At 50.9% G+C, this 11821-nt stretch overlaps 1 protein-coding gene across 1 annotated transcript in view; it reads left to right on the top strand.

The window, feature by feature from the left end:
- ACBD6 (acyl-CoA binding domain containing 6) overlaps nucleotides 1-11821 on the top strand; it is a 72024-nt gene that overhangs the window by 18301 nt on the left and 41902 nt on the right. Inside the window, exons 4-5 of the mRNA XM_075322162.1 lie at nucleotides 4739-4958; nucleotides 8927-9016. Of these exons, the coding sequence (XP_075178277.1) occupies nucleotides 4739-4958; nucleotides 8927-9016 (310 nt within the window). The remainder of the gene's footprint in view (nucleotides 1-4738; nucleotides 4959-8926; nucleotides 9017-11821) is intronic.

The raw sequence follows: 11821 nt of genomic DNA, 5'->3' as shown, positions 1-11821 counted from the left end.
CTCCGGGTCCCCGGGGGAAGGGAGGAAGTCGTCAGGACCTCGCCATACATTTCCGCTGCTCTTCTTCCTCTTAGGACCGATCACCACAAAGATCTTGTTTGAACTTTACATTGTGGCCAATGACCATGGATGGGATATACCCCTTTTTAGGATGTTTTTTAACAGTAGGGGCATGATTTAGTGCATTTGCTCCTTAGTATTTTTACCTGTTTTTCCTTTAGCACATTTAGGGTATGTGCGCACGTTGTGTATGTCCACGCCTTTACGCAGCGCTTTGCACTGCAGCGTCAACGCATGCGTTCTGCGTCCCCAGCAAAGTATGTAAATTGTGCAAATTCCATCCGCACGTTGCGTTTTACACCGCAGTGAATTGCATGCTGAAATCTGGCCGACTCGCTGCGTTCAAAAAAGCAACATGTCACTTATTTGTGCGCTTTGGATGCTGCTCCCGCTCTGTCTATGGGAGAGCCAGCATCCCGAGCGCATCAATTCTGCAGTCACAAAACGTCCATATCGGCTGCGTTTGAAAAGCACACACTGCCAAATCGCTGCAGAATTTTCAGCATGACAATACGCAATGTGCGCACATGGCCTTATACTTTTTAGTTTGATGCACTTTTAAAGTTTTGGGTGTGTTGTGTATTTTTTCTTTTTTTTTTTTTTTTTTGTGCGCCTATTTTGGGGGGTTTTCGCCATTTTTGGGGTCGGGTTTGGGGGTTTTAGATGTTCTTGGCAAACTAAGCAACTTTTTTTTACTTTTTTATAAGTGGCAACATTTTTTAAGCTTATGTTATAATACCCCCCCCCCCCCCTCCTTTAGAGTGATGTTATATAGGTCTAAAATGGTTGCAACATTTTAACAGAGCTTGGAAATTTTTGCGGTAAAAGACAAAAACATTTATAAAAATAAAAAGTTACTTTAAAATTGATTTACAGTGTCTTGCCCCTTTTTGAAGGGTGGGTACTGCTGCGTATGTATTACAGCAGTACCCACCCTTCCCATCAGTCCGCCTCGTGCTGTATTCCACACGCAGCAGTACCCACCCTTCCCATCAGTCCGCCTCGTGCTGTATTCCACACGCAGCAGTACCCACCCTTCCCATCTGTCCGCCTCGTGCTGTATTCCACACGCAGCAGTACCCACCCTTCCCATCAGTCAGCCTCGTGCTGTATTCCATACGCACCAGTACCCACCTTTCCCATCAGTCAGCCTCGTGCTGTATTCCACACGCAGCAGTACCCACCCTTCCCATCAGTCCACCTTGTGCTATATTCCATACGCAGCAGTACCCACCCTTCCCATCTGTCCGCCTCGTGCTGTATTCCACACGCAGCAGTACCCACCCTTCCCATCTGTCCGCCTCGTGCTATATTCCATACACAGCAGTACCCACCCTTGCCATCAGTCAGCCTCGTGCTGTATTCCACACGCAGCAGTACCCACCCTTCCCATCAGTCAGCCTCGTGCTGTATTCCACACGCAGCAGTACCCACCCTTCCCATCTGTCCGCCTCGTGCTGTATTCCACACGCAGCAGTACCCACCCTTCCCATCTGTCCGCCTCGTGCTATATTCCATACACAGCAGTACCCACCCTTCCCATCAGTCAGCCTCGTGCTGTATTCCATACGCACCAGTACCCACCTTTCCCATCAGTCAGCCTCGTGCTGTATTCCATACGCAGCAGTACCCACCCTTCCCATCAGTCAGTCTCGTGCGGTATTCCATACGCAGCAGTACCCACCCTTGCCATCAGATATACAGCGTGAGGCTGAGAAGCTGTAAGTGCATCGTCTCGCCCCAGTGCACTTCCACTTCAAAACAGGATTTCTCTTTGCATCATCAAGGGGTCGACTGACTTATCTTTTAAAGGGTTGCACAATATTATACATGATTTGGGGGTTAAGGTTTCTGAACTGTATCCTTTTTAAAGGGAACGTGTCACCAGGTGTTTCCTCTTGAGCTGCGGCCACCACCAGTGATGTGTTATATACAGCTTTCCAGAATGCTGTATATAAGAGCCCAGGCCGAAGTATAGAATGTAAAACCCCACTTTTTTTATAAAACATATAAGGGGCGGGTTAGTGCGATGGGTGTTGCTGCGGTACGATCCGGCGCCTCCTCTCTGTGGCGGTCTCCGTCCTTCTTCTGAGGCCTGTGTGCATGATGTGTCCTACGTCATACACACCGGCCAGCATTGTGGTCCTGCGCAGGCACACTATGATCTGTGCTGCTCACGGCAGCCTAAACTATTGTAATGCGCGGGTGGTCTTTAACCTTTCCTCGCACCCGCACATTACAGTACATTGATCTGCCCTCCGCAGGACAAATCTGATACAACTGTGCAGGACCGCAATGCCAGCCTTTCCTGGATAGGAGGACCGAGATCGCTGCAGAGAGGAGGCGCCGGACCGGAGAGAGGAGACATCACAAGACCACCCCCTAGGGGGAGTATTACAAGTGTTTGTTGTTGTGGGGGGTTCGTCTGTTTATTAAAAGAAAAAAAAAAGAAAAAAAAAACAAAACATTCTACACAATAAGATGTAATCAGGAATGCAGAGTGATTGCGCACCTTAGTTTTGGTTTAGTCTTACACAACCTTGGAAAAAGCCCAAGAGACGGGTCAGCTGTTGCAGAATCCACCGACCCCAAGGTCAGAAGAATTGTGAAGGAACCAGAGGACAACGCGGTAACATCTGCGCTGCTGAAGAGTCAGTAGTGGGGTCAGTGCACGCGATGTGGGACGCCGGCGGGTTCATTCCACGCGCTTCAAAGTGATCTCATCTCTGTGGTATCCTGAGGATTACCTGACATCACTTTGTCTCTCATAGAATTAAACGCCTGCACCCCACATCCCGTGCACTGGCTCCTCTATTCACTCTTCAGCAGCACAGATGATACCACGTTGTCCTCTGGTTGCTTCGCAATATATCCTTGTTATAGGTCTTATTCAGACACGAAGGTTTTCCACGAATACAACTTGTCCCCTTTGTCTGTAGGCAGGATGCGGATCTATGGCTATTGCAGATCAGAATCCCCCTCTCATGTGAATGAGTGGTAAAATATTTACGTGTCATAGTTTTTGGGGTTGTTGGTTTTTTTTTTTGTTTTTTTTTTTGGTTTTTTTTTTTTTTTTTTTTTTACTGATGGTTAAAAATTTGACACTGCTCTAATATAAATGAAAGTGAAATCCAGCATCAATGTTCCCATCTCCTAAACTATTTCCACTACACTCTGTGCCCCGATTTATGCCTCTCTTCATTATCTACAGTCCAACATAAAGCATCACTGCAGCATTTCGTTTATATTCTTTATTGCTTTTTTTTATTTCACAGCTTGAGTGGTGCACTGCGATCCTCACATGGCACTCGGCGCACGCTGGCAGCACAGCTGGAGCCGAGTGTTATGCGAGTGTCCCTGCGACTGAGCGCTGATCATGCGCTCGGACCTCAGCTGCAGGGGGCGGGGCCAGCGCTGAGGAGGGGCGGGGCCGGTGCTGAGGAGGGGTGGGAAGGCGCTGCAGAGGGGCAGGAGGGATTTATCTCCCTCTCTCCTCCGTTGTCAGCTATTGCCATTCTCGCCCTGCACTCATGGTACACCGGTGTAATGCGAGTGCAGTGGGATTTTTCTCTCGTCCCATAGACTTCAATGGGTGCGAGGAGAAACAAGACTCGGATTACAATCCCAGCATGCTGCAACTGTTTTCTCGGTCCGATTAGGGCTGAGAAAATAATCGCTCGTGTGCGCTGGCACATAGGCTAATATTGGTCCGAGTGGAATGCGATAAAACATTGCATTCCACTCGCTCCAATTTTCATGCCGTGTGGCTTAGGCCTAAACTGCAGCTCCTGTTGGTCTTGGGAAGTTTGTGACCTGCCATCAGCTCCAATGTTTAATGGAGCCAGAGGTCACAACTCACTACAAGTCTACAAGAGCCTCGTTGTGGCTCTCCTAGACTTGCATGAATGAGAGCTTGTGACAACTTCTGACTTCCGGCCAGTCAGAAGTAATGGGCACAAGATGGCACCACGGGACCCGAACAACACTGAAACGGGATGAAAATGCTGGCGGGTGACCTGAAGACTGGGGCCGGGGACTTTCCCTGAAGCATAGAGGCTGTCAGACAAGCCGGAGGACCAGGAGCAAATCTGGGGGGGAGCTGAGGCCTGGCTGGGGGGGAGCCGAGGCCTGAGGGGGGGGCGAGGGCTGGGAAGAGGCCGCACACATCACTCTTCAGCCTCATTCCACGGTCAACTCAAACACCGATGTCTCTGGAATGGCGAAACGTGCGGCGGCAAAGTGATGCTGGTGAAGCCAACAAGAGTCATGAGAATACCGCAATGTGTACAGAGCACATAAAACACACAGCAATTAGTATCTGATGTACGCGGTGCAGGAAGGTGCAGAACACAACCTGTTGGACTGGGCGCACCCATCGGGGCTCACTGCAGTGCTGGGGTTCTGGATACAAATGCCCTCAAGGACGACGTCTGCAAGGAGTTTGTATTGTCTCCCACACCCCAAAGACCTAATGATGGGGAATTTACACGCTGATCCCCAATGGGGACAGTGATGATCACCTCTGTAAAAGCGCTGTGAAATTTAATACTGCTATATAAGTGAGTAAAGTAAATGCCTATGTGTGGGGATGATGGGCACTGTGCCGAAATGTATCAGCGGGCGCCGCGTCACCTGGAGGAGGCTGCTTGGGTAGATTGTTGACTCCATGATGTTGCAGAACCGTTCTCAGCCGTATGCCACAAGCCACTACTTTAATAAACCCCTTGTGGGTTTTTTTTGTTTTATTTCTTAATGATTGTGGCTTCACCGACTTACAATTTATTTCATGTAGGGATGAAGATAAGGACATCTTTGACTATTGCCGAGAAAATGACATTCCACGGATATCCCATGGCTTATCTATTGGAACCATTGATGTAAATGTGGCAGATGATGAGGTATGCAGATAGTAACACTATATAGTGTGTATGGAATACATAGTGTTATATATTTGTGTGTATTATATAATTACTGTATGTGTAATATTATTTTTGTTGCAAAGAGATGACGATTAGTGATGAGCGAGCACGGCCATGCTCTAGCGCTTGGTTCTCGAGACTCGACTGGAGGACAGAGTATAATGGAAGTTTATGGGGGACTTTAACATTTTTTCAGAAACTCTTCCAGACCGATGCTGGAGCTCCCATAGACTTCCATTATATTTGGGTACTTGCACATCCTACTGTTCATCTACTTGTTACAAGCACCCGAGCATGGTTGAGCTCTCCATTATTGGTCATACATCTGCAATCTGATATAAATGGAATAAAGTAAAGGCAGAATCCCCAAATGTACAACTTCACAAGTGTGAGTATAGCCCCATTCTGTGCGACTTGTGGGTTTTGTTTCGTTTTTGATTTTTTTTGTCTGCTTTTAATCCACGAATCCAATCAGTAATGGAAGATGGCGCTCAGACGCAATCTGTATCATCGGATTCCCATCCGTTGTGCTTACGGTTTAAAGGGTAGGAGAAGCTTGCAAATTTTTATTTTTACATACTTTTGGCCACGTGACCGCCATTCCCTGGTCTCTGACCCCTGATCCTTACAGTGCACGTGATGTGGGGATCCACAAGTCTGCAGTCACAGTGACACACCGGTTGTGCAGACTTGTGGATGGTCCTCAGTCTCCACTAGTTCCCTGTTTCCATTGTCTGCGTCATTGCAGTTAATCATAGCGGTCAGCAGCTTTGTCAATGTAGATGGCACAAGCCCTTGATCTTGGTCATTGGCTGCAGTGATGTCAACACAACAACACCGCTGCAGGCAAACAGATGACTGAGTTCAGTGATTGGCTGCAGCAATATCTGTGAGTATACCACTACAATCATAGACTGGGGTAATGGACCAGGGTGGGGTGAGTAAAGCATAGTTTTTGTTTAGCAATGAACTGTGTATAGGGAAAAGCTGTCATCTGTAGGGGCTGTCATTTAGTGTGTTATGGGATATGACGGTTACGTCCTCCTCTTTGTGAGCCGGCAATGTTCCCCCCTCGGTATGAGCCGGCAATGTTCCCCCCTCGGTATGAGCCGGCAATGTTCCCCCCCTCGGTATGAGCCGGCAATGTTCCCCCCTCGGTATGAGCCGGCAATGTTCCCCCCTCGGTATGAGCCGGCAATGTTCCCCCCCTCGGTATGAGCCGGCAATGTTCCCCCCTCGGTATGAGCCGGCAATGTTCCCCCCTCGGTATGAGCCGGCAATGTTCCCCCCTCGGTATGAGCCGGCAATGTTCCCCCCTCGGTATGAGCCGGCAATGTTCCCCCCTCGGTATGAGCCGGCAATGTTCCCCCCTCGGTATGAGCCGGCAATGTTCCCCCCTCGGTATGAGCCGGCAATGTTCCCCCCCTCGGTATGAGCCGGCAATGTTCCCCCCTCGGTATGAGCCGGCAATGTTCCCCCCTCGGTATGAGCCGGCAATGTTCCCCCCTCGGTATGAGCCGGCAATGTTCCCCCCTCGGTATGAGCCGGCAATGTTCCCCCCTCGGTATGAGCCGGCAATGTTCCCCCCCTCGGTATGAGCCGGCAATGTCCCCCCCTCGGTATGAGCCGGCAATGTCCCCCCCTCGGTATGAGCCGGCAATGTCCCCCCCCTCGGTATGAGCCGGCAATGTCCCCCCCCTCGGTATGAGCCGGCAATGTCCCCCCCCTCGGTATGAGCCGGCAATGTCCCCCCCTCGGTATGAGCCGGCAATGTCCCCCCCTCGGTATGAGCCGGCAATGTCCCCCCCCTCGGTATGAGCCGGCAATGTCCCCGTCCCCCCCCCCCCCCCCCTCGGTATGAGCCGGCAATGTCCCCGTCCCCCCCCCCCCCCCCACCCCCCCCCCCCCCCCCTCGGTATGAGCCGGCAATGTCCCCCCCCCTCGGTATGAGCCGGCAATGTCCCCCCCCTCGGTATGAGCCGGCAATGTCCCCCCCCCCTCGGTATGAGCCGGCAATGTCCCCCCCCCTCGGTATGAGCCGGCAATGTTTCCCCCTCGGTATGAGCCGGCAATGTTCCCCCCTCGGTATGAGCCGGCAATGTCCCCCCCTCGGTATGAGCCGGCAATGTTCCCCCCTCGGTATGAGCCGGCAATGTCCCCCCCCCCCCCCTCGGTATGAGCCGGCAATGTCCCCATCCCCCCCCCCTCGGTATGAGCCGGCAATGTCCCCCCCCCCCCCCCTCCTCGGTATGAGCGGGCAATGTGTGTGTGTCCCCCCCCCCCCACCCCCCCACCCCCCCACCCTCGGTATGAGCGGGCAATGTCCCGTCCTGTTTTCCTTTCATCAGCGACTTCTAAATATGTTTCCGTTTGAATAAGGGACGTAATTATCAATTCATAGCCTGAGCCGTGGGGAATTGATGTGTGTATGGAGGGGCTGCGGAGCTCCAGCTGTGCTCTATAGAGCTCCCGGCATGGGGAGATGTGAGCCACACGTGGATATTGGGCCTCTCCTCTCGCTGCACATTTTATCTTCAATACATTTGTGGTCTGCAGTAATTTCAGAGGAGTAATTTTGGCGCGCTCAGGCGTGGGATATAATCTGCCGGTTAATCTAGTTACTGGAAGTTCCAGCTTTTAATTACTTGCTAGAATCCCCTTGTTACATAGTGGTAATATAGACTATGGTGTAACTGGGGGTAACCGCTCCGATGGAAAATGGGGACGCGGAAGATTCACATTATAGGGATTAATTGAGGCAGGAACAAGACCTGATCAGCAAAACGTGGAGCCTTTTTGGGGTAACACAAGTACATGACCTGTCCTGAGAGGGGTCCACTTGGGAAAGGATAAACTTCTGTCTTAAGGTGTCAAACACCGCGTCTCTTATTACCAACTTTTTTTTTTATATTCAGATTTACCAATCGTTTGTTTGTTTTGTTTTTTTTGTTGACATTTCCCGAACTGCGATGCAAATAGGGTAGTGCTCATTAAACCATGTCCCAAAGTCGTTGTTTTGAGGGGGCGTCTTTTAATGCACCAGGGATGAGGTTTTATCACGCCTTTCCTATTTCTTACTAACCTGTACATGACTGCAGATCACTCACCAGTTCTCACACTACAAAATGTACATCTTATTAAACATGGACTTCCTGGACCTGATGGGGCTGGCCTGCTTACTTTTGAAAATCTAAAGACTGGCTTATTTATTTTTTATTTTTCTTTTGTCTAAACATAAACTGTGACTCCAGCCCGGAGGGCAGAGATGATCAGTGTACCTCCTCTCTGCTGCGGAGCTCTCTGCTCAGTACAAGCGGCAGCTGTCGCTCAGGCTGGGTCCATGGGTGAGTGATCGGATACGGAATACAATTAGGCTATGTGCGCACGTGTGCGCTCTGCACCGCACTGAAAAGCTGCGTTCTGAAGCGCATGGTGCCGGCAGATTCGTGCACTCTGCATGCTGCCTCTCCCTATAGACGGCATGGAGAACGCACAAAAGAAGTGACATGTCACTTCTTAGAACGCAGTGATTCAGCAAGCAGCCGAATCGCTGCGTTCTAACATGACACGTGCGCACGGCTCCTGCACAATCTCCATAGATTGTGCAGGGGACGCAGGACGCATGCAGTTATGCTGCGGTGCAGAACGCAGCGTAACTGCATGTAATACACACACGTGCGCACAGAGCCTTACTCGTGAGCTCTCAGCCATTCTGATATGGACTTTCAAAATCGGTATAACAGTCTTATCAGGTCTAAGAAGTCTGTTTAATGTTTGCATGGTGTGAAGAAAAAAAGTTAATTGTTATGGCTGACTACAGTGTTTGTAGTCTGTTACCATGGAAACAGTCATGAAATAAATGTGGACTAAAAGCTTTAGGTGAGTTAATTGTAGGTATAACAGATATTCTGGCTGTGTGTGTAAGGTTGTGTGTGCTTTGTTTGCAGGGTCGGAGCCTCCTGCACTGGGCGTGTGACCGGGGCCGCACCGAGCTGGTGTCCATCCTTCTGTTTCATAACGCTCATATAAATATGCAGGTAAGGATGGGATCGAAAACCTAAAGCAACGGCGTTTCTATGATCCCCACCAGTGCACGGACTGTACCACTACCTATAAATAGTGCGTTTTCTTAAGACAGGAGAAAATGTTAAAGCCCAGTTACTTATCCGGCTGTACCGCTCCGCCCGTGACTGGCAGCAATGCCGGCAGTGACTGGACTCGGACTTTATTCACTCCTATGTAATGATTTATTCTTGGCCTTGTTTATGGTGAAAAGCTTTGCACCGTACGACGTCTGATAATAAAGCAGAGTGGGCCAGAATTTTCTATAAATCCCATTTACTTTGCTGAAACTGTAATGCTGCGGATTATTTTTATTTATTTATTTTTTTTGTGCAGCAAAAGTAGCCAGAAAAACAATTGCACCAAATACTCCTCCTGGGAACACGGCCTCCGGGCTTGGGCACACGACTGATTATTTTCAGACTAGCCTTATCTCTGGGTTTCACATGATATTCTATGTGCACATGTCCAGTTTTTTGGGGGGTGTTTTTGGACCAAGAGATCCATAGAAAGCATCAGGGACATGTCAGATTTTGATCCATGAGGTCAGATAAATTTAAAGGGAACCTGTCAGGTGCAATATGCAGATAGAGCCAGGAGCAGTTCTGGGTGTATAGTCCTACTCCCTGTATACACTAGCCTAGATAAAGAGATCTTTAGAGCAAGTGTTTAAGATCCTTTATGATATGCTAATGAGCACAGGGACTAGTCACAAGGGCGTTATATCCCAAAACTAGCTGCCCTCTTAGCTTGGTAGCACGCCCACAGGGACGTGCTAATATGCTATTCAATGCAGCATCATCAGCGGTGCCGTGCATTGTTCGCTGTCCCCGCGCTTCCAGGCATGCACAGTAGACCTCTCTGAAGCTGGGACGCATACACCCGGCTTCATACTGCACATGACCGGAAGTGCCCAGCATTCAGAAGCGCGGTCACAGATGCGAGTGGTGCCGCTGCATTGAATAACATATTAGTACCCCTGCGGGCATGCTAAGAGGGCGGCTAGTCATGGGATATACCGCCCTTGTGACTAGTCTCCACGCTCATTAGCATCTATATATATAATTGTCTGTCTGTCTGTCTGTCTGTCTGTCTGTCTGTCTGTCTGTCTGTCTGTCTGTCTGTCTGTCTGTCTGTCTGTCTGTCTGTCTGTCTGTCTGTCTGTCTGTCTTGCTCCAAAATTGTGTCCTTACGGTGACACAAAGCTGATTGGCCGCTGGGCTCGCCATGGCCCCGCCTCCCCGCACGGATTGGCCGCTCCGCCCCCCGATTGACCTCTCGCCCCGGCACCCTGCAGGCATTGGCAACTCTGCCACGCCCCGCCCCCTCACGCAATGCACGCTAGCTCTGGCCCCGCCCCCCCACGCATTCCCCGAACCGACACGGTCACGACTACCAGGTGAGTACTGTACCCCCGGGAGCCCACATCAGCGTACGCCGCAAAACCAGCCGACACATACCCTCGCATTGCTGGGGTTGGCCGGCGCGTATGCTGGTGTGGGCTCCCGTGCGAGTGGGGGACGAGATACGCTGGTAACCATGATAGCATAGTTACCAGCGCATCAAGGTCCTGCAGCGGCGGAACATACACACACACACACACACACACACACACACACACACACACACACACACACACACACACACACACACACACACACACACACACACACACACACACACACACACACACACACACACATATCAGATCACACTCACTCTCACACACACCTCACACATCACATCGTATCGACACACTCACAACAACCTGGGATATCGCTTGCTTCTCGGCGGCGATACTGTGCTGTGAGCTTCCAGGACCTGCCGGAGGATCACATGGCCAGAAGCATGTGGTATCTCCGGATGTTGTGAGTGTGAGCGCGTATGTGCAATATCGTCAATGTGTGTCTGCGTGAGTGTATGCGATCGTGTGTGTGCATGTATGCTATCGGGTGTGTGTGTGTGCGTGAGTGTATGCGATAGGGGGTGTGTGAGTGTATGCGATAGGGGGGGTGTGAGTGTATGCCATAGGGGGGTGTGTGAGTGTATGCCATAGGGGGGTGTGTGAGTGTATGCCATAGGGGGGTGTGTGAGTGTATGCCATAGGGGGGTGTGTGAGTGTATGCCATAGGGGGGTGTGTGAGTGTATGCCATAGGGGGGTGTGTGAGTGTATGCCATAGGGGGGGGGTGTGAGTGTATGCCATAGGGGGGGGTGTGAGTGTATGCCATAGGGGGGGGTGTGAGTGTATGCCATAGGGGGGGGTGTGAGTGTATGCCATAGGGGGGGGTGTGAGTGTATGCCATAGGGGGGTGTGTGAGTGTATGCCATAGGGGGGGGTGTGAGTGTATGCCATAGGGGGGTGTGTGTGAGTGTATGCCATAGGGGGGTGTGTGAGTGTATGCCATAGGGGGTGTGTGAGTGTATGCCATAGGGGGGGTGTGTGAGTGTATGCCATAGGGGGGTGTGTGAGTGTATGCCATAGGGGGGTGTGTGAGTGTATGCCATAGGGGGGGGTGTGAGTGTATGCCATAGGGGGGGGTGTGAGTGTATGCCATAGGGGGGGGTGTGAGTGTATGCCATAGGGGGGGGGTGTGAGTGTATGCCATAGGGGGGGGTGTGAGTGTATGCCATAGGGGGGGGGTGTGAGTGTATGCCATAGGGGGGTGTGTGAGTGTATGCCATAGGGGGGTGTGTGAGTGTATGCCATAGGGGGGTGTGTGAGTGTATGCCATAGGGGGGTGTGTATGCCATAGGGGGGGGTGTGAGTGTATGCCATAG

The sequence above is a fragment of the Anomaloglossus baeobatrachus genome, chromosome 8 (assembly GCF_048569485.1).
Source record: "Anomaloglossus baeobatrachus isolate aAnoBae1 chromosome 8, aAnoBae1.hap1, whole genome shotgun sequence".
Lineage (NCBI taxonomy): Eukaryota > Metazoa > Chordata > Amphibia > Anura > Aromobatidae > Anomaloglossus > Anomaloglossus baeobatrachus.
This window is presented reverse-complemented; position numbering and strand designations above follow the sequence as displayed.